This window comes from Myripristis murdjan, chromosome 7 (genome assembly GCF_902150065.1).
Source record: "Myripristis murdjan chromosome 7, fMyrMur1.1, whole genome shotgun sequence".
NCBI classification, from domain to species: domain Eukaryota; kingdom Metazoa; phylum Chordata; class Actinopteri; order Holocentriformes; family Holocentridae; genus Myripristis; species Myripristis murdjan.
Window position 1 is genome coordinate 18,101,724 of NC_043986.1, and position 23,734 is coordinate 18,125,457.

Here is a 23,734-nt window from a genome sequence, read left to right on the forward strand (position 1 = left end):
GAATCCAGGTTGTTGTTCTCAAGACTTTACTGAGTTCACTCAAATCAAAGAGGGGTTGAAGTGTGCAATCTGGCGCAGTAACTGTACTCCAAAGCATGTATTCCTGAACATCATCATCATTTTCAGTCATCACTTGAGTTTCACAGCTTGAGTCTTTCAGCCATTCTGGCCTGTGTGACCATAGAGCGGCCTCCATTAAGGCTTGGCCATTTGTTCCTTGTGTCCCATGTTGAGTGGGGCTTTTTAGGGGTGCCATGATATGTTTTGAAAGTCTAGCTCCAGTTAGTGCTCCCATTAATTCCAATCTGGGAAGTGTCATTGTTTTCAGTGGGGTAACATCAACTTTAGAAGTGACTAGACTGCTTCTACATTGTCCATTTGATTTAACACAACACAAATATACTGCAGCACAGTAGGTCTTTACACTGGCATCAGTAAATACAAGAATTTCATGCTCATTGGGTGAATTTCAGCATCATAACTATAACGTTGCAATTAATGGGAATATTTTTTAAATGTGGGATTTCTGAGCACCACTGATGCCATTTTTCTGCAAAATCTTTAGGAAGATCTTGATCCCATTCAATTTCACTTTCCCACATCTCCTGAAAAAGACATTTTACTCAAATAGTGAATGGAGATAAGAGTCCAATGGGATCAAAGATGTGCGCAGCAGCCTGAAGCACCCCTCGTTTTGTGTCTCTTTTGTCTTGCAAATATTCAATCAATTCATTCGTTTCAAACACGAATTCATCAGTGTCAGTTTTCCATGTTAATCCTAGAACCTTGAGCGGGTTTTGGCCTTTGATTTCCACTTGTCCCATCTCGTGTTCCTGCTTCCATACAGTTGGAAAACCAGGGGAATTGGCGTTCCATTTGCATAATTTCATGCTTGCACTTGACATGATTTCCTTGGCTCTCTGAGACAGTTTTATGGCCTTGTCAACATTCCCTGTTCCAGTCATCATCCACATATAAACAACAAACTTAATATTTTTGAAGTTGATATTTTTGAGGTGATTTCTAATTGTTGCAGCCAACAAGAAGGGGCTGTCAGATGTGCCAAATGGCAAGCATGTCATTATCATAATCACCACCCTCAAATCCTCAAAGGGGACTGGGAGCTTTTAGCCGTAGGAATGCAGCATGCAGCACATTTCTATCTCTTTAATTTGGGGCTATTTGTAAGAAAGGCTTATTTATTTGTGCCACTACTGAAACCTTGTGCTGCCAGAATTTGATCAAAATGCTCAGTAGATCAGAATTTAGATTGTGTCCGGTTAATAGGTATTCATTCAGAGAGCGACTTTGTCTCTCATGAGAAGAGACATCAAACACAACATGTGGCTGAGTAGTAGTTGTGCTTTCTCTGATCACTGGATTATGTGGTAGATAGTAAACTGGATTTTCAAGATAAATTACCTCCTCCATAATTCCCTCCGCTTTAACAATTGACTATATTGATCATTTAGCTGGTCATTATTCTGAAATCTTCTGGCTGCGATATTCAAGCAGTTCAGTGTTGTACAGTCATTGGTAGGCAGTTTTGAATGACCCTCCCTACTACCTTGTTGGTACATTACTGACTCTTCAAACTTCTTAATGCATCTGTCTCTGGGCTCCGCTCAGTTTCCATCTGAATCCCCACTGATTCAATCTCCCAGAAACTGCACAGCTAGTCTGTGAGTATTTCCTCCTCTCCAGCACTCAGATGAAAACCCTTCGCATTCACAGGTTTCGTTGTAACATTTTTGACAGGGATGGACACAACACCTTGAATCATGCATCCAAATGTACTTTTCACCACCATTAGTCCATTGTCAAGTCTGTCCGTGCGTGCCGACACTATATCCCCGTAGTGGTCTCCTCCAATCAAAATCCCAAGGCCTTCCATTTCCATGCCTCTCACAGGACTATCAACAACCTGCAGAGCATTATCCTCAAGAGCAGGTCTTATTTTTTGATGTGCCATTTGCATGTTTGAACAGCATAGTATCGGTGTTTCCAGTAATTCCACATCAGCAGCTTCATTTGTTTTTAAGTTTCTCAAGCTTGCCTTGACCTCTCTTGCAGTTACTCTTTTCTGAGTTATGGAGCCAAATGTGTGCACCTCTATTATTTCTGTTCCTTTGAGTGTTAGGTTTAAAGCCCTAGAAATATCCTCATGGATAAAACTGCACTGACTCCCCCCATCTAATAAGCACATAGCAAGTTGTCTTTGTCTGGGGGAATCTACCCATACTGTAGCAGTTTTTGACAATACAGTTTTGCCTTCCTAATTCCTCAGAAAAACTGACACTACAGTATCTGTGAGTGATGGTTTGTTTCTTTTGTTGTATTGTGCATATTTTGACTGGTGGATACAAACAGTTCTATGATGTCTTTTGCTACATGTTTCACATACATTGCTTTGCGTTGTATAATTACGCACACTGTGTCTGAGGCCTAGACAGGCCTAGACATATAAAACACCTGCCAAATCACTTCAGCTTTTCTCTCTGGATTTCCACGGTGAAGTCTGTGCATTTTGGCAGTTTATGATCAGCCCCTGAACAAAACAAACAGTCACTGACATCATTTAGACTCCAAGTGTGAAAGGATGCAGCTTATGCCAAGGTGCCAGTGTATGGCCTCTATTACTGCATTGACTCTTTATCCATTGTTCCTTCGAGAGGAAGAGCTTGTGCTGCTAGAATCTCCATACATATGCATTGCTTTCCTGATTTTTTTTTTTTTTTTTGAGTTTATGCCATGCGTATATTTTAAAGCAGAATTATTTAATCTCCCACAGTCTGTGCTTCAATGTCTCTGTCATAGTCAATTAAACTTCATTTCTTGCTTAACAACTGCTCCATATATTCTTCCAAAACAATAAGATTTGGATCCCCATTCAGGAGTTCCTCATGAGCCTTATTTAGTAGCTTGGTTGTAGCAGATCATATGGCTTTCCTTATCCTTTTCAGTTGTGCAGTGTTTTCTCTCAGCACAATCTTACTCATATTCTCTTAGGTTCTTTTTGGGTTTCAGCACCACCTAGTAAGGTGCATGGAAAAACGTCGAAGGCAATTATTGCTTTGCTTTTATCATTGGTTGCCTAATTATTTACAACCTGAACTTTTGGAGAAAGGGGAAGAGGATTGATTGGAAGGGAGTCTCCTGCCCGTGCCTGGCACATGTCAGTAGCCCAAGTTTATAACTGGAACATAAGGCGTTGTGCGTCACCAGCGGCGTTGCTAAGCTCTGAAGACATCAGTCTTAGCTCAGTGAATCACTGAGTATTGCCAACAATCTCTGATGCAATACATATAACAATAGAAAGCCCATGATAGGCATCACAATGTGTCACATACACACTATACACACACATTAGTTTAACAGCTATCTGTTGCAAACTTTATATCAGTTGCACTTCATTAGGAGAGGTGCTGATCACATCTCAAAATTCATTAAGATCAGAGCAGAAGAGAAATAGACACTGTGCAGCAGGAGCAAAAGTCATAACAGCATTGAAAGACAGAGCTCATTGCTCTGAGGAAGAGACACCATGAGCCGAAACATTGGCCTCCTCAGCAAAGAACAAAGTTTATGCTTCTCTTTAATTTCATAATGACTTAATTAAGAGTTCAGGTTATGCTCTCTGGCTTTTACGTATTGACACTATTAACATGGTAGTTACCTGTCACGGGGGAAAACAGAATATTATTCTCTAACTTCTGACATTTGGTTCGTCATTTGCTTGTTTCCTCATCCTTACTCTGGTCTTGAAGCTACGGTGCCGGTGCAAGTGCTTGTATTGCTCTTTTGTGCACCACTTTATTATGCCCCCTCACACCGAAGTGGCAAAGTAAAGTTCCACTCTGCTACACTGAAATGCCAACTTTCTCCAAACAAAAGAAAAACTCAGGGCTGACATTAAAACATTCGGTGTTCCAGCCGTGGATGCCGTGGCCTAATGACGCCGCTGTGCGTCACACAGCAGGTGGAGGTGACTCCCCTCCGCTGACAGCTGCCAACAGACATAACAAGGGGTGCTGATGAGATGTTTAGGATTGTGTCACAGCAGGAGAAGTCTTTATCAGAAATACCAGGCTGAACAACTTAATGCCTTACCACTTTATGAACCCCATGAATGTTTATTTTATCACGGATCACAGATGATTTGTATACTGTTACAGCTCATAGGTGAAAAAATGATGAAAAATGCAGACTGATATAGAAATTGTCTAGTGCTATCTTAATCCTGCATATTGTCTTGTTTTTGCCACATATTTTTTTGTTCTCATGGAAATATCCACCTACATGATAATAACAAATTTATGGGGGAAGAGCTGCACACTATTAAGGGGCTCCCTGAACATTAGGAAAATTGACAACATGCATCTTTCTAAATGGTGTGTTTGCGATATATCTTCATGCTTTCTTCTTTGAATTATCTACATGCTCACTATTCAATCACTGTAAAGTTGTGATAATTGCAACATGATTACACTGCTTGGTTTCAAGAGAGATTAAGATATGGAAATAGAGAATATCTACACATATATCATTCCTTTTAATAAATTTTGACTGTAAAACATCAGTTGTATAAGCTCATAAAACATCAGAAAACAAAAAAGGTATACTTTAAGCATAAAAGTTAGAGAAGTGATTGGTCATAACAGTCGCTGTGGCAACCAACAGTAATGTTGCGCCAGAATGCCCACAGCACATGAGTAATCCCTGCCTTCCCATCCCCAACCCTGCTTGCTCTCTCCAAGATCCCACAGATCAGCTACGCATCAACAGCCCCCGAGTTGAGTGATGACAGGCGCTATGACTTCTTCTCGCGGGTGGTTCCTCCAGACTCGTTTCAGGCCCAGGCCATGGTGGACATCATCCGAGCCTTGGGCTGGTCCTACGTCTCCACCATCGCCTCAGAGGGGAGCTACGGGGAGAAAGGCGTGGAAGCTTTCACACAGCTCTCCAAAGAAGCAGGTAAGGAATTGTGATTAGAGATGACAACTTAAAAGAAATGTTATTTTTTAAGATTTGGTATGCTTTAATCATACAGTTGTAAAACTTTCACGGTGTGGTTGCCCAGAGGAAGATAATTTTTGCAGCTTCTGATTCATTTTAGCCGAATAAATTATTTCTGTGGATGGATGAATTATTGATCTGTTTGGCAACTCCTGCCTTAGTGCCTTAGTGAATCGTTGAGAGTGACAGGAAAGGTGGAGAAAGAGGTAGCATGTTGAAAGGGTGCCATGACCTAGTCATGAGCTTGGCCTCTGTCTGTGATGCTGTTTTCTTTAGATGTAACAATCAAAGTCCAACTTGCTGCTCACACATTCATCAGATGAAGTGTTTAAAAAGTTGCAATGCTGTTATCTTTGACCAACAGATATCAGTTTTATCTTACAGTATGCTTTTTCAGTTTCACTTGACCCCATTTTTAGAGGGGGAAGCCTACAGTGGCTGCTGTCGTAGTAATGCAACATCAGTGCAGGATAGGTTTCTGTAATGCACAGTATGACTTTGGACAAAGATGGACAAGTGTTAGCAATTTCTGTGTGTTGAGAAAATCACCCTCCATGATCCATAACAGCACATTGTTGCATTGCCTTTGGTATTAACGACACACCAGCAGACCCAAGAGCTTTCTTCCGATTTTCACCTTGACCTCTTCATATCCCTATTCATTTCCCATCAATACACTGATGAGTTTCATTTTTTCTGACTCCCATCAATCTTTTTTGACTGACTCCTATTTCTCTCTCATCATTGTGTGGACATCTCTAAAATGTAGAAAGCTAATGATATCCCACAGGCACAGATCAGAAGTCCAGCAGACATAAATATTTTATGTATGCGCGTTCATGTCCAGTTTTCATTAAAACTTTAAGAAGCTGTTTGTGGCTGTGTACTTTGCCTCAGCAGAGAACAGCTGGAAGAGTAGCTTGTGTAAGAGCGAAAGGAAACCAGGAGAAGTCCTGATTTAAGGCTTATTTTGGAGGATTCAGTTCATCTTGTTATATCCTCTGATGCACGCAGTGTCTTCTGCTGCAACCAGCTTGTTTTCTTTTTTCCACTGATGTTTTTCACTTACCAAAGAGCAGTAAGCCCAGTACTGATATTATGGCTCTAGAACAGCTGCAGATGAAGGACTATGAAATTACAGGACAATGTTGTTGTTGACTCATCCTTTGCTATTGAGCACCAGTCACTGAGCAATATTTTGCATTTATATACAAATCAAATGGGAATTATTTCATCCAAAGAAAAGCTCCAGCACCCAAGGCATGATATCTTTAATAAAAAGGTTCCATTATGTAATAGCGTAACTGTACATCCACAGGATCAAAGGAACTGGTTCTGCAGCAGAGCTGCCTGCAATGGATTGAATTGATTAAGAAGCAAACCTCAGACTGAATATGGAAACAAAATATCTGGAAACAAAGTTTAGTGTGAGCTAAGACAGCACACACAATGCTGCATGGAAAAATTGCTAATTTGTGGAAACTTTCTGCTTCAATATAGGTGCAGCATGCCTTGCTCGTTGATCCAAGTGGCCTTGAGATGTTTTTGTGGCTGCCCTGTTTGTTCACAGTGAAATGTCAGATGCATTAGTAGGATTTTTGTTTCACCACTTCGAGGAGAACCAGCTCACAGACTAATGCAATATGACTGCCCATTACCCCAAGCTGAGACTGGAGTGATGGTCAGCTAGTATCGATCTCTTCTGTTTTTACTCTTCAATCTCTGCCATGTTTAGCCAGTCCTCCTTTGTGCACCCCTCATTCTGGCAAAAGCTGGCAAAAATTAATCCTGTTTGTATTTTTGTCTGTCTGGAATCAAGCCGTAAGAATGGAGTTTAGTTCCCCCTTTTCATAAAAAAGACTCATTCAAGCACATTTGAGGAAAACCTCCCACAAAACATCACTTTGGAACTGATTGAAGTAAGATGCCAGCACCATGTTTTGTTGTGTCTCATCTGAGCTGTGAAAAAAAGAAAACACTCAAAATGTAGCACACATATTTAGTAGTAGCAGTGGATTGGGGAGTAAGACTGATGCATCTGCTTTTGGGCAAACACAGTAAAATAGAGCGCGATGCTTCTGCATGAGTTCCCTGCATTGCCGAGTGCCAAGCCAGCAGTGGAATGGCATGTAGGATGTGGAAGGGTGTACACGTCTAGAATAGGAATGTCAATCCATTTTTGTGGGTCCCACGTGCGCACGGGAGGAGATTGGAGGGGGCTGGTCCGCCTTTTGACTCTGGAGGTGATAAATATAATTGGAGCATTATGGATCCCCTGGAGGCTTGGGTGTGGATGGTGTTGAGTGGGTGGGGTGGGAGGGTTCAATCCATCATGAGCTGCTTTAATTTCAAGGGAGCTGTTGGATGTATTTGGCCAAGCAAAATGGCAGTGGTGGATCCCTTGCCCTGGAGTGCATTTTCAGAACCTAGGGCATTGGGGATGAATAATTTAAGCAGTTAATGCAGTGTATGACCTGTGGCACTTAAAATGATCAGCAGAGAACTTCAGAGAGCCATGATGAATATAACCGTCATCATCATTACACTATCTTTGATATATTAGTCACGCAGAGAAATGTGGAGCACAGGGCTACGAGGTCAGGATGCACACAGTGTGGATATTATACCGTGGCTCTGTGGTGAAAATAATGAGTTTTACTGTCACAAAGGAGCACACGCCAGTTACATTGTAAGAGGATGTGCTTTTTTTTTTTTTTTTTTTTTTAATTTTTCTATATGTTTCACCCAAAAATGACTGCATGTGCTCTTAACCCTCAGGATGTTAAATGGCAACTAAAAGGTATTACTCTGCAATCCTCTTTCATAGATAAAGAAAGACTTGGACAAGTTGGAGTAAAATACTCTCCTCTCTGAGATCTTGACATTTCTCTGTCTCACATCACATTTCTCTAACCAAGACAGACATACTCCTCCTCTTTAAACCCCCACTGTTTGAGCAGAGAACTCTTTCATGTCCACAGAAGGCCTTCCACTGACAGGTGAAGGCGGTCCGACCCACATCACAGTGCTTTGGAAGTACAGATATGGCACTGGCATTTTCATCTTGTCTGCCAGCTTGACTACTTACTGAGTGACGGACTGATGGGGGTATTCTGCAGGCATTCAATAATTTAGCCTCCACTGCACAACCAGTCTGCAGCCTTTAGGGCAGTCTTGTCCTCGCAGCCTGTTCATCTCTGGTGCTCTCTCTGCGAGGTTGGGAACTGCTCCAAATGCTTCCTATCTTCATCAGTGGCTCCTGCGGTCTCTATCTGTATTATTGACTGCTGTGACCTACAATATGTCTCTATCCAAGCCTGTTATATTGCCTCACACAAGCCCACGGGGCTTTTGTCATAATGGAGGAAATGCATTTTGATGAGACTTGACTTCCCAGTGTCTTACTAGATTTTTTTGTGATTATGATCATGAATATCTCTCTATGATGCCTGCATAGAGTTAAGCATACTGCCTCCGCAACTGAAATGTGCTGCTAATTCCCCATTTGAAATTATATGTTGTAGATTATTATAGTTTATCAGAACAGGAACCAGGATGTATGGTGTCACACTCTGAGCTTTCTAAGCCCAAACTGGAATCTCTGCACTAAAACAGGGCTTTAATGTTGTCCCTAGGAGACCCACAACAGGGGCTGCTCTGCACTAATAACACGAGGCACATTTCACTTTAGCAGGATATCACAAACCCTTAAACACCAACCAGGTCTTCCGCAGGATCTCCAGCTTTGTGTGGTCCACTTAAGGAGGATTACAGAAGCCATCCCCATTGTCTTTTGGCAGATACATTCTCTCACAACAAGCAATATCACTAATTCCTGCTGCTGATGCAAGAAATATGGATAGTTAGACAAAGGTTCAGTAGCAGTCATTTTGCTATCTGCTTTCTTTAGAAATGCCACAGTAAACTGGGGCTGGAGATGTGTGATCTGCCAGCTAAAAGCTGTTTATATCAAAGTAATGAGCCTGAGGAGACTGGCAATTAGGAGATTCCTCCCATTTCTCTGTCTACTCAGGGAAACTCAAACTGAAAGGTTATCGAGTATTAAAATGCTTGAGCAGGAGAAATTTTAATTGGTTTGGGTAGAGAATTGCTGTTGACTCAGGACAGAGGCTGCTGCTTCAGTGTGGGCCTAGTTAGGATCTGCTTTGACACGGGTGATCATATTATTTTTATCCAAACTGCTTCAGAGGTTAGGTTGTCCTTTGCACCAGCATTAACCACACCAGAGTGAAGCTAATCACACCTTTTCTTTTTTTTAATAAAGATATAATTTTGCCTGTCTATTCAGATAATGAGCAATTGAATGTGACCTGAAGATAACTTATCTGTCAGACTGCTGAAGGACAAGTTGATATCATTGATCCACTTGATATTTTTTTTTTTTATTATTTTTGCACAAAAATTGGTGTGTGTGTGTATCCATCCTTAGCCAATCACAGGGCAGATTGTGAAATTTTAAGCATGGCCTCAAAACCCTTGACTACAGCAGCATATGTCATGGGAGAGACACTTGCTTTAAATTCAGACAATCAGGGATTAATCAATGTTTCCTCAAGGAAATTTGCTTCCAATGGCTGGACCAGATGACTGTCACAGGCTGCATGCCAAATATTTAACAACTATTTAGCAACGCACAGAAGCAATCAGTACCCTTCATCCTGTACAAACCCATTAGTGGTGACCTGTCTGAGAATGATTTATTGTCAATATTAATATCGTCTTTGTTTGTATGGCTGGCCCTGCTATCTGATTGGTTCAGGGACCAACAAGAGATGCTTGATAATAACCTGAAATGAAAAGTCGATGCACGATGTTTGAGTCTGTCATATATATGGCAACTCAACTCAAGCAAACTGTAGCTTATGTCCCTGTTGATGTGGATTATTGCATTTTATCGTAACAGTTATGCTTATAATTCTCCCACTATGAAGGTTTGGGGGCTGCATTGCAACCAGTTGTGGCTTACAGATCACAGCTCAAATGTAAATTCATATGAGGCTATTGTTTAACACACATCTACCCCCTTGGCAAAGTTAAAGACTCTATACCTAGCATGATAGCATAATCAAAATCTCACCATTTTGTTCAAATGTTTTCTATTTCCATATGGCTGTCATTTCCATAAGAAAAGAGCAGCTATTGTGACCTCAGGCTTTTCATGTGTGTGTGTGTGTGTGTGAGAGAAAGAGAAAGAGAGAGAGAGAGAGAGAGGGAGAGAGAGAGAGAGAGAGAGAGAGAGAGAGAGAGAGAGAGTGAATGACTGAGAGAGGACATCCCAGAGGCCTTATCATTTCTCACTCCCTCCCCCTTAAAAAGGTGGAATCTGCATCGCTCAGTCTTTGAAAATTCCCCACAACCCGAAGCTGGAGGATTATGACAAAGCCATCCAACAACTGCTGGAAACGCAGCACTCCCGGGCAGTCGTCATCTTTGCCAGTGAAGAAGACATACGGTGAGGAGTGAAGCACATTCTGGCTACATCCGTGTCGTTGAGGGGCGTTGATGACTTGCCATGTTGCGGTCCTTAATCTCCGAGGAGCCACTCCTGAAGACAGGCTTCAGGCACAGGCAAATTCACCATGTGTGCAGGATGTCTGCTACACAAACATGCCTCCAACAACACAAACACAAACATGCCTCGGAGGAGGACTGGGAATACAGATTACAACAAAGCAACAGAGATATTGTTTCGTTTACAATGCCTCATGGGAAAAGTCTGTGTAAAGAAACACAGAATCAAACATTTAATACTAGTAAATTCAGACAGATGATTTCAAGCACAGACATGTAAGAGTGCAATATAAAAGAAAAATGGAATATGGAGATTATTGAGACAGAATATGGAGATTATTGACTGCAACCCTCCTCTATGTGTTGGGTATTATCTTTAAACAGAAGATACAAATAACATGTTCTGCTTGGCTTAACACAACCCATGGCAGTCAACACAAAATATTATTTGCAGGTGCATCCTCTTGCCTAGTAACCTTTTATAAGGCAAATTGAAGAACTGTAGATGTCAGTGCTGTAATGAACAAACACTGTAATAATACCAGCCGGAATAGTTTGCATCTAGCTGCTCCTTCCTAATAGATATTGGATTGCATGCCCCCCCTCCTCTGTGCTCTCTCCTGATTCACACATGGATGCCCTTGCAGGGGAGTTCTCAATGCCACCAAGCGGGCCAATCAGGTGGGCCATTTCCTGTGGATTGGATCTGACAGCTGGGGGGCCAAGAGCAGCCCAATCCACCAACTAGAGGATGTAGCAGTGGGAGCAGTCACTATACTGCCCAAACGCTCCTCCATTAAAGGTAGGCGCTCACTGTTGCACCGACAGAGCCTCACACTGCATGCTCTTTTGAATAGATATAAGGCTAGGATCGCCTTTGACTTTAAACTGGTGATTGCTTAATGCCTCCATGCATAGTTAATAGAACTCAAACATGCATACATAAATGCATGCCTGCAAACACACACGCAGACAAAATATGTACCCAGGCTTGAGGGAAAGCTCCATCCTTGGGTTCTCTTACACAGTAAAATATTAGTATTTGTGTTATTTGGTGAAGAAGCATTGTAATTTACCTTTTCGATTCCCATTTTTCCAGAGTGACTTTTGACATCACTGAGCAAATGGGAGTGACCTTGTTACATTTAGCTGAGAGTTGTATGTGACGAGAGTGAAATCAGATCTTGAAACTGGATATTCTGTGGGTATATTTTCTAAAATTTCAAAATCAGTGGTTGCAAATTGTGTTTGCAGTCCAAGTTATTGACGGAGGGAAAAAAAAAAGAATATTTACCAAATGTTCAGTATCAAGCTAATTTTACTCTGGTTTTTATGTGTAGGTGGAGAGAGCAATAGCTGCTGTTGCCAGTCAAGAAAAAAAATGAGTGTTGTACCACTTACACAAAACACACAGGGCTGCTTTGCATTATGAGCTACTGAGGCTACTGTCAGAAATTGGCATCTCTGCCTCTTCACTGATGGATTTCTCCCTGTATGACTATTGAATGCTGAACTGTTGATGTTGTAGGTCACTGAACACTTCTCTCCTGTTGAAATCCATTGTAGCCCTGCTGTAAATCCCGACGACATGACATCACATGCTTTACCTTTTGCCACTTAACCAGAGGAATACAAAAACATATACAACTAAACAACACAGGGGATCAGGAATACAGAGTGTATTGCCAATAGTTGTTTTCTCTAAGACAAAGTAAGGAGGCAAAGGCAATATGCCAAGCACACTTTTGCATTTGCCTTGGCATTTACAAACTCACATTAGCAATACAATATTCTCAGCATGCACGGGCGCTTAAAAGTTCTGCCCGGTGTCACAATCGTAATAACCACTCATCATTACAATCGAGGGACTTGAGTTTTATGAAGCTATCTTTAATTAGGGGAGGTCTAGTCAGGACAATGCACACTCTGGAGACAGCAAGCATATTATTAATCCACCATGCATCATTGATGGTCTTTTCAAAAGAAAATCAGCTGAGTCATTGAGCTCTGATTAACCATTATCGCCGCTCGCCATGATTCAGCTGATATGACTCGATAACACACACACACAGAGAGAGAGAGAGAGAGAGAGAGAGAGAGAGAGAGAGAGAGAGAGAGGAAACCTTCAAAATGTAAAGTTAAGTCACCGCTCTAAACACAGGAAATGGTAAATACTTGGTAAATAATGGCAAATTATTTGAATCTTACTCTCAGTAAATTTTACATGCGGATTATTTCAACTCCTTTTCTTGACCCACACTGGGTTGGAAAGTTGAACAAGCAACACGCTAACGTACACTCAGACTATGTTCTATTGAACACACCGCTAATCCCTCAGACCTGCAATTCAGCTCTGCTCTAATAAATTTTGAGGTAAAGAAAACCCGTTAAGTACCTTTGCAGCCCAAGGCAACAGGCTGTGGCACCATTTACAGTCCTCCTATTATTTATTATGCATCCTGTTTTTTAATTAATGCAATTTCCTAGATGAAAGAAGTGATTAAAGTTCCATGGGACCTGAGAGGAAGAGGAACTGCAGTGGTCAAATTTTGATGAAGAAGTAGTGTTAGCTGGTAGGCTTCCAACACCTAGCGGCCAGCACCCCACCACACAAATCTTACTTCATTTCCTCCAGGTTCGGACCGGTTGATAATTGGTGCGGAACTGAGCCATCCTCTCCTTGTTCTTTGTCTTCACTCTATTCACAGGATTTGATGAATACTTCACGGCGCTCACCCTAGAGAACAATCGCAGGAACGTGTGGTTTGCTGAGTTCTGGGAGGAAAACTTTGACTGCAGGCTGCTCAGCTCCTCCAAGAGAGAGGACACCAGTCGCAAATGCACAGGTACATGACTTGTTGACACGAGCAAACGAGGAACACTTGGCGTGTTACACTAATAGATGATGCTCATTTGCACTCTCCTGTGTCAGGTGGATGCTAAAATGACCTTTTGTTCACAATAGAAGATGTAGATAGACTGTGCGGGCTACATTCAACCCCTCTTGTCTGCAACACAGCCAGAGAGCCGAGCACCAGGTGTTTCCACCCAGCGGGCGCAGGACAGACAGTTTATTTTTAGAATAATAATGCACCACATGTCTTAGTCATACTATGGTTCCGGACCGTCTGCTCCTGTAGCTTTTAGTTGTATCCCCTAGCCCCCCTTTCACCCAGTCACCTTGACAGCTCTATATAGTTATGGCAGATACTCTGTGTGTACTACCAGTATATACATCATATTGTATAGGTGGTTATTAGAGGGAAAAGATTAAAAAAAAAAAAAAAAAAAAAAAAAAAAACGCCACCACAAAAATGCCCTCTTGAATTTTTACTTGATGACAATAATGACAATATGACACAATCCAGATCGCTGAGGGATTTTGCTTCTTTCATTATTTTATGTTTGGCGTCTTTCATCATATGTAATGTGTCAAATACTTAAGATGTTTGTTCATTTCCAGCCCTGCATTAATAGCTTCTGTAGACAGACATCTAAATGTCGCTCATTCTCATCCTTTTGCTCTGGTCCCAACAAAGGAAAAGGGTTCTATTTCCTATTTTTTTATATCACGTCTAGCTGATCTATATTTATGAATGTCAGACACGACGGGAAGACTTCTGCATTTGAAGCTCCTCTATGTTTTTCTGAGCTGTGCACTCTATGAACAACTCAGGAAAACAAAAAAAAAAGGTTATGTGTGGGCTGAAATGTATGTCGAGGCCTGAGAAATGGGCTGAAATGTCAGCATGGATTGCTTTTGACCTCCCTTGCTTTACGCAAGTCTCCCACATTCATGTATGTGTCATAGAGTCATCCTCTGCTCCCCTGCCGGCTTCAGCAGTGTGAACTGTGAACCACTATCACTGCTGTAGAATATCCGCAAGGGATTTAGAGTTATTTTCTTTATAATTATGTTAACTGAGTGTGATTGTCTTTACTCACTCTTTAAAATTAGCAGAATTTCCATAAATCAAACCTAATGATCAAATTTGTCCACAATAGCTGATTTAATAGGTGGAAAAATAACATCCAACAGAGGTTGTACATTTTACATTCCAGCGGCGTATCAGCAGCATGACGCAAAACCTTTAAGCGAGTGAAAGGGCAATACACTGCAAGGAGGACATAAAAGAGCATGAAGCTGCTGTAGAATGCAGTGATATTAAAGTTCACTGTCATCTTCATCACCTTCCACATGGGACAAATGAGCTCCATTTTTCAGCTGTGGTAGTATGACAGTAGTATGACTTTTTAATGCACTGTACTAATCCAATCTGGGTCTATCTGTCAAAAACAGTTTGTCTCGCAGCCCTGCCTGATGATATTTCCTCATCTTGCACGTGGGAAATTTGATAAGTGTTCCCTTATTTTCTTTGTCATATCACCCCCTTAGGTCTAATTCCTACAATATCACAACTGAGGAAACTGGTTGCAAGTGGTAATTGGAGAAATCTAAATGAAACTGAAGACGTGTAGATGATAGCGAGTGCTGTTTAGAGAATGTAATGACTAACTGGCGGTGTGTCTGGCTGTTTGGCTGTTAGTACTCTCGCTCCGCTGTCCTTTCATCCTCTCCTCCCTCAGGCCAGGAGCGTATCGGGATTGACTCCAAGTACGAGCAGGAGGGGAAAGTGCAGTTCGTGATAGACGCGGTGTACGCCATGGCCCACGCTCTCCACAACATGCAGAGAGACTTGTGTCCTGATCATCCTGGCGTGTGCCTGGAAATGGAGTCCGCTGAGGGCAAGACTCTGCTGAAGTACATACGCAACACCAGCTTCAACGGTGAGCGCCACACTGGAAAACTCCATCAGATGATTAGAGGATGAAGAGATAGGAGTAGGAAAAAAAATGTTGCTACTTTAGACGAATAGTTTTCTAAAATTGGTGCATCTGCATGACATTTTATACTGCACACGGCCCACACACTAGCTGAAATTTGATTACCAGCCACTTTTCACCACAGCAATTGTACTCTATAGATAAAGTTTAATGCGTTTTGTTCAGTATCAAGCTCTGTTCTGGAGATATTATGGGACTACATTGGAGGAAGTGCCCTCATTCATAATCTAGCTTTTTGTTATGTTTTGATATTACATATTTCCACACATCAAACTATTTCTTTGCTCTTGTCCTGAGAATAAGCGCAAAGAAGCGCATGTTTTGTGCTGGGTGTAGTAAGTCCGAGTTTAAATGCAGTTATCCTTAATAAGCCACCTGTAAATAAACGAGATAAAATAATAAACCATATATTTTGGATGCTACACACTGCTAGGAAAAAATAATCATAGCATGCTGACTTAATAATTTCCCCCTATAGTAAATACAGATAATTAGAAATAAACCCTGCTGTATGTGCTTGTAAATCAGAAATATCGAAATAAAACAGAATTGAGAGTAAATAAAATCATAAACAGAGAGAGAGAGAGAGAGAGAGAGAGAGTTCAAAATTTCAGGCTCAGTTTCAGGTAATAAAGTACCAGCCAGTAATTCAAATGTCTCCCCATCTGTATTATGCATTACAACTAGGTGGTTATAGGCCTGCTACATTTTAAATATTGCCCATAGCTCAAAGCATGCCAGCGCTTCCCTGATCTACTGATTTCTACTGAGTCCACATGGTATCCAGTATTATTGGTCCGCTACACACTTAAACCTCTACATAATTCACCCGCATACGGTATGCAGTATGGAGGATACTTAACAATTAATGACAACTTGCTGTTAATGGCAACTGCTCTGAAATGCAGAGAGAAAACTCGGAACGAGAGCACAATGGGAGATGGAGTTCAAACATGAGAAACGCTTGTTCTTACAAATATGCTGGCAGGCCTGTCAGCCCGTGATATTTATTAGCTCCCCGATGCACCGTGTAGTGGCCAGCAACAATCTAACAGTCACAGATTTATCACAAGCATTTATAACCTCCTGATGTAGGCCTCAGGAAAGGCTCTTGAAAATTATTCAAATCTTTTACATGCATGGACAAAATCAAGAATCAAGGTCATTTTCTCTTAGGGGCTTACATGTATAAAGTGGGGCCCTGTTTATTATCACTTCATGTTATTTCTGATTTATTAAAATGCTGACATAAAGTGAAACCTCGAGGTATTTTCATTACTACTAGAATGGCTTTTACCTCCATCCTGTATTCCTGAGTCCTTTGTCAGTGACTCACAAAATGTCCTGATGTTTTGAATTGCAGGTAATAAAATCTTGTTTTTCATTTGAATAGACACAAGGCTCAACGAGGAGCAAAACTGCAGCTAGCGGTCCGAGATAATCAATTCATGCTGTTTTCCTTGCACTTGCAGGACACCTACAGTGCCATTAGTCTTTTGCGGGGGTGGAACTTAGAGTCCCAACGAAATGAAAATGACTTTTTCACCTTGTTTGCCAATTTCCTATGCTATATTATATACCTATTTAACAATAAATAAATGCAAAAAAAAACAAAACAAAACTTTTTTGTTCTTTCTTTGAGAATATTTTTACTTCACTTTAAAATACTTCCCAAAAAACTATACATCCAGTGCTGTGTCTTGGCCATACGCTGTACCAGTAGATGCAAACTGTAATCCTCACTAATCATAACATCACAGACTGTTCTTGTACATTTCCTATCTTGCCAACTGTAATGATCCTGTTTTACACTTTTAATGATCCCTCTCTGCATAATGTTCTTCCCCGGCATCCAGTTTCAAAAGGAAATTCATGAGTTTAAGGAAACAAGATGCTCTCAAAATGCTGTTTAAGGATATTGGCATCTAGGCCATTTGGCTTTTGAATGAAATTTCTATTACACTGAACAAATTTCCAGCTTGGTATAGAAAATATAATATTCATGTTAACAAGGCAGAGCATTCTCTTAAATTACATGCATCGATAAAAAATCTTCTCCTATATTCCATATTTCATTGTTGCATGGTGAAATTTTGACTATAGCCTGAACAAATTCTCAGCCCTGCAGTCTTATAGAAAATATATTTATGTTTAACAAGGCCGATTGCCCTCTAAAATGTTTGTCCTGTTTCTATATCTCATGTTTAAGTATTTCATTATTATGAAGTTGAACAAGGCAAAATGTCCTTGAAAGTTATGTGCATAACAAAAAAATGATGAACAAAGAGTTTTGTCAGTGAGCTACAGACACCGCTTGTGTGCCGTTCATCTCGACTTTGAGTGTTGGCGCTATGGCAACAGTGCAGAGTTTCGATTGGCAGTGATGAGGCAGTGATGAGCCTTTGGATTTTAAGGTAGAACTGAAGAAATAGAGCGCAGGCAGCCAGCTGGAGTCTCTGTGACACCTTAAGGAAGGAATACTGTAGATTGAGGCATGGGATTTAGGATCTGTCCAATCTCAGTCACCATCTGGGCTAGTTTTCCCTTTCCTGGACTCACCTGTTCCCAAAATCACTTGCCTTAGGCAAGCAGAAAAGCTACATTTCATGCCCCAGACTTCCCTACACATTTGCTTTGCCATGAGTTGGGCTCTGCGGGCAAATGTAGTTGCCATACCTTCCACCAGAACTGCTATCAAAATAAGACTGCAGCTCTTTACCCCCTGTGACGCTATATATTCTCAAATCTTTTTACTGGCAAGTGAAAGCTGGTTCTCTTGTGGCTCTGGCAGCTATATCTCACTCCTGCTTATTGCATTTAGGCTGCAACCGCACACATTAGGCTGTGTATGTGCCAGTGCTAATGTATGTTTGAGGGCAAAGGAGTGTAAGCCTTCTTTGTTGATCTCCCCACTGTGCCGGAGCCACAGAGCTGAAGAGGGAGAGACAGAAAAAAAAAAGGAGAGAATAATGATGCGAGAGAAACACAGCAGTGGATCCCCAGTCCACCCACACTGCTCGGCGTAGCACAGCAGCAGTGCACTTTTGTCATGTCTTAGTTCAGAGCCCCATGCAAACCTGCGAATCTTTCATCTAATATAGTGCTCTTGCTAAGCAGTCTATACAGATCATTTTGTTCCCTCGGAAATATCAGGCGGTGGGAAATAGAATGGAATTTGTAAAGGCTTTTCATCTGCACAGGCAGAAACACCGCTTAATTATTTGCTCTAGTGCTGAAGAGAGCCAAGTGCCCAGTCATTTCTTAAACTTTATTAAAATGACTCTATGCGTGTGTGCATGTGTGTGTGCATGTGTGTGTGTGTGTGTGTGTGTGTGTGTGTGTGTGTGTGTGCGTGTGTGTGCAGGTTTTTCCATGGGTGCAGGGGTAAGTAGTGTAACTGTGTCGTAATTTTTGCTCACAGGAGTCAACACCTTGTCAGTGTTTCTCTACACTATTCTGTAAGTGTGGGGAAAGCAGAGGTGACAGGTTGCTGACTACCACCCTTCGAATGTTAGCTCGGTTTTTGTATTTAGAGAGAGGTATTGAGAGAGAAGTTTCACAAGTACATGTCAATTAATTGCAAAAACATTTTCCACTTTATTTTCTGTGACTACTCCTGGATACCTGGGAATATACGACTTTAGTACTAAGCAAAAAAAAAAAAAAAAAAAAAAACAGTAACTAAAATAGTGGCAGTTATATTGATGTTAATTTTAAATATGTATTCAGTGCAACAAATAACCTTGTCACATTGTATAACAGCAGATAGTGAGGGATTTGTGGCTCAGCACCAATATAGAAATGCTTTAATACTTAAAATCTATTAAACTGGCATTTGCAATTCACATTTCACCTTATGCTTAAGTCAGTGCAATGGCTTCCCAAAGTCAGAATGTAACTTTTGTAGCTCTTTGCCACAGCATTTTATTAAATGGCTTCCTCTTCTGTCAGTTGAAATTGGCTTTTCCGCTTGCTACCTCTGCTTTTCTTGTTTTACTAGAGTCTTTGGCCTGGCACTTTTGTTGAATGTTCAATGACAAATGTCCTTGGAAGAAACTGGAGGGAGATGAAATTCCCTCCTGGCCCAAAACTAAGGGAAAGGTGCAGTGGCCTTCCATCCAAATGCCAGGAGCTCTGTTCTAAATACAAAAGACAACATGTCCCAAAACCATTTTGAACAGAAGCTGCTGGTCCTTTCTCTACACTTTTTATAGCCAGAGCTATTAAGGTAGTCAATTCCCATGCCAAATGTCATCCGACTCCCCCCGTCCCATTTCAAAAATGGTATCTCCAGTCGTGCTTTTCAGTTACGGTACGCCGTGCCAAGGTGAATAGACGGGTGAAAAAAAGTGGTTCCTCACTTTCTCTCAGCGTTGCGTGATGGATAAGAATGACCTCATCCACAATGCAGCCCTCATGTATAAAATACAACACAACCGTTTTACCCATTAAGTGCCAACATTTGCTGCTGTGAGTGAGATCTAATCTTGAGGGACATTTGTATTAACACACTACCGTGCGCACACTCTATAAGCATTTATAGTGAGTGACTTGGAGGCACACAAACATCCACATACACACCGATTCATGCACAATTGACAGGCTCAAGAGCAAATGCACATTTAACAAATCTATTCCTCAAACACAATGTTTCAGGTGTCCAAAGTTGTCACTAAGCTAATTAGTGAAATCTGCATGGCTGTGCTTGAGACAGCCTGCTACAAACTGAGACCAGATGGGGGCCGTATGATGCTTTGGCTGACCTATTTATCCTCCCGACTTCTTCTGTTCGTGCCCAGTATTTGATCGAAACACATTTCTATTGACCCAGGGTGTACATTCATCTTAAGTAGCAGTCAATTTATGGTGTTACAGCACAGATGTGAGCGTGCACAGCTGCTCTCAGGTCTTAGTCCGTGTATCTAATGATGCTGTGGACATGAATATATTTCTCTAGTGGCCCCTATGCAGCGTTGATGATACATAGGAAGCAGGTGAGGTTAGTGCTACCCTGGTCAGTGGGGAGCCAGCTTGCCTGCCTATGCTTATAATGAAGGTGCAAGATATAGGTCATGGTCTTCATGTTTAGCTTTTATAGAAAGGAATAAACACTTACACACACACACACACACACAAATACACAGTGGCCCTCTGCCCATGTAGGCCGCCAGCGTGATGTGCACAGTAAGAGGCAATGGGTTCATGTTTTTCTCACATTAGTAGAGGTGTTGTACCCTGCAACACCAGCATCTAACACTTTTAAATTTTGCTGCCCTTAACCTGCATTTTGTCCCTCTCTCTCTCTAATACAGGCAGTGCTGGCACCTCTGTTATGTTTAACAAAAATGGCGATGCTCCAGGACGCTATGACCTGTTCCAGTTCCAGATGACCAACTCCTCCACCCCTGGGTACAAGGTGGTGGGACAATGGGTGGAGACCCTCCAACTCCAGGTAAATATGAGCACCATGCAGTTAGGCATGATCCACAGGTTGATACAGAGACACCAGAGGTGTGCCTCACAATTTTAAAATAATTTTTGTCCACAATATATTGTATGTAAATAGGACATTTAGGCCTAGCGCTACTAAACATGTGGGCGTGCAGATTTTTTCCGTTTGCCAGGACTGTTATGTAATAATGAAGTGCACAGATATTATTTTCATCTAAAATATGGAAGAAGCCGAGGCGCAGACATTTTATCATTTTAACCGAGTTGTTTGTGTTTTGAGGTGTGTCACGTAATTCTGTTGTTGCGTTTTTATTAAGATAAAAAAACTATTTGCCAGAAGCCTTACTGTGAAATGAAATTATCCTCTGCAGTGTCTTGACAACACTGTCCTGAGGTTTAAGTTGATGAAAATGTTGTGCAGGCTGTGAATCGAAAATTCTTGCTCATGACCACTACAGTAATCTACACATATATACATGTATACATATACATATATATGTACACACACACACACACACACACACACACACATATATATATAATGAGAGAGAGAGAGAGAGAGAGAGAGGTTGTAGTTTGCAGAGATCTCGTGTTGGACTACATTATATTGAGACGTGTTTCCAACTATGAGCTCAATGCCAAACATAGAATTGCATGAACACCTCTATTACTGTGACAAAAAGAACCTGAACATTATAGGCATCATAAATATACACATATACATACATACTTACATACATATATATATATACATATATAAATATTCAAAACTGTTAAGTTTCCAATTTAATTTGATGAGCAGGGCAACATCTCCATGTATAGAAAAATTTCCCACAACAATATCAAACAAAAAGACATTTTTTATTGTCCATCTTAAAGTTACTTTTCAGCTTTATTAAATGGGCAAATATTTGCTTTAGTCATTGAAACAAAGTTTTTTTTTTTTTTTTTTAATAATATTTTAAGCTATGAAATAGCTCAGTTATTGTTTTTCAGAAGAGAAATAACATACAATTGATCCAATAAAAGAAAGATTTAGAAACAAATGCATCTATCACATTAGGTATCATATGAAAAAAACTTGAAAATAACCTCCCTGTGCTGTTGGTTTGCTCCCACTGTAATAGATCCGGTCGTTATTCTCTGCACACTCAAAGTAGAGATTTCATTTCAAGAGTACACACGGGCTGGACCTATGTGTGTATAATAAGATGAAACTTAAGGTGAAGTTTCTATGTAATATCTATGTAGCTCTGAATGAAAAAGCAATGACATTTACAGACAGATGAGTTAACATTTGCATAAAGGCTGGCAGAGTGCTCTCTGGAACACGGGCATTAAACTCAGCTGAGCGGCTTCGATAGCACAGGTGGAACGAGGTCTGCTGCTGGAGCTTCGACGCTTCCCTCTGTTTTAGTGTGACTATGAAGCAAATGCTGTTACGTTGCAATTACAATGCGGTGTAATAAGTACAACTATATATAGCACGAACTCTTATATTTAACCTTGGAGTGAACATCCAGATAGGTATCCTGATTATCAGTAAGAAAGTTCAGTGTGACTGTTGTGTCTCTCAAAAGCTCAAATTAACCGTAGAATCAGCAACTAACAAAACACAAATGAAACTATGACAGTCGTATGAGTCCAAGGTGGCAAATCTTGCTTCCTGTCTCCATAGCAACAGTGCTGTTGGTCTCATTACTGTTTCCACACTGTGTGTAATCGGGAGGCTTTCCAGAGAGCACCATTCATTGTCCAAATAACAAATGGCACCTTCATGCCCCCAGATAAATGGCAGATGATAATCTACCCAGACACCACAGAAACAACACATTTGTCATACAGGTACACACGGCAGAAACCCATTGTAGGTGTGTGTGATTGTGTATATGTGTGTGTATGTGTGTCTGAATGTTGTAACTTTGTGGTCAGGCTTAGAAAAATAACATGTGTTTGTTTGACGTACGCTCACACAAGTTTAAAAATTCTTCAACTATTATTTTAAATGAAATTTGAAATGAAAAAATAGAAGAGTTTTGAAGGCCATAGTAAATTTCAAGTCACAAATTCACACCTTCAAGGCATGGTGCAGACATATCTACAATAATGAGCCCCTAAATGTCACATTTTGCCTTACCATTTTGATTTTAATGTAGGTAGTTCCATATTCATTCCCTCCAAAGCACTTTTTTTAATTCTGTAGTATCAGAGCAGGTATAGAAAGTGAAAATAATTTTACAGTCCTATTGGAAGTATATTTTTTTTATTGGATTGTTCTTCATTTGTTGTATTGCAATTGATTTTTCTGAATCTACAATTTCTGCATTGCTGTGCAGTCTCCGAAACCAAAACAGTACACCTTTAATCTTCGGGTGCTTTTTAAGCTATAAATGTGTATGCTTTCACAATATATCAAAGGATCTTCCCAGAGTCTTATCAAAGCAATTTTAGAGCTCTGCCAAAATATATGAGGGTTGTTAGAAATTCCATTTATTCATGGGTTAACAAGAAATTTGTGCTCAAAATCATGTGAGAAACACAAGGGCCCTTTGGAACGGTGTCTCAGATAGTTCTTCAGTGTCTTCCTGTAGTGCACTCTTCATTTTGATGACAAGATCATAAATAGAATACCTTGGCAAAGTCTAAAATAGGCATTCTCCAGAGCTAAATCCCACTCTCCTTCCCTCTCTTCTCATATTTCATACCTCACTAGCTCCTGTATTTATTAATAACATAATGTCTTTTGCATGTCATATTGTAGTTTCTTTATTCCTATTTCGCTGAACAAAGGTAAGCTCTGTTGCCATGGTGATTTTAATTATTTTCAAGTATTAGAAAAGACCATGGCTGTAAGAAGTAGGCTAGAAACATACTGTACCGTATTAGGTTA

General features: G+C 40.7%; 1 protein-coding gene across 1 annotated transcript in view; it reads left to right on the forward strand.

The window, feature by feature from the left end:
- The window catches only part of LOC115361898 (metabotropic glutamate receptor 7-like), a 56,962-nt gene that overhangs the window by 21,354 nt on the left and 11,874 nt on the right, over positions 1-23,734 (forward strand). Inside the window, exons 2-7 of the mRNA XM_030055596.1 lie at positions 4,758-4,974; positions 10,354-10,489; positions 11,196-11,350; positions 13,257-13,394; positions 15,136-15,336; positions 20,706-20,845. Coding sequence (XP_029911456.1) covers positions 4,758-4,974; positions 10,354-10,489; positions 11,196-11,350; positions 13,257-13,394; positions 15,136-15,336; positions 20,706-20,845 — 987 coding nt within the window. The remainder of the gene's footprint in view (positions 1-4,757; positions 4,975-10,353; positions 10,490-11,195; positions 11,351-13,256; positions 13,395-15,135; positions 15,337-20,705; positions 20,846-23,734) is intronic.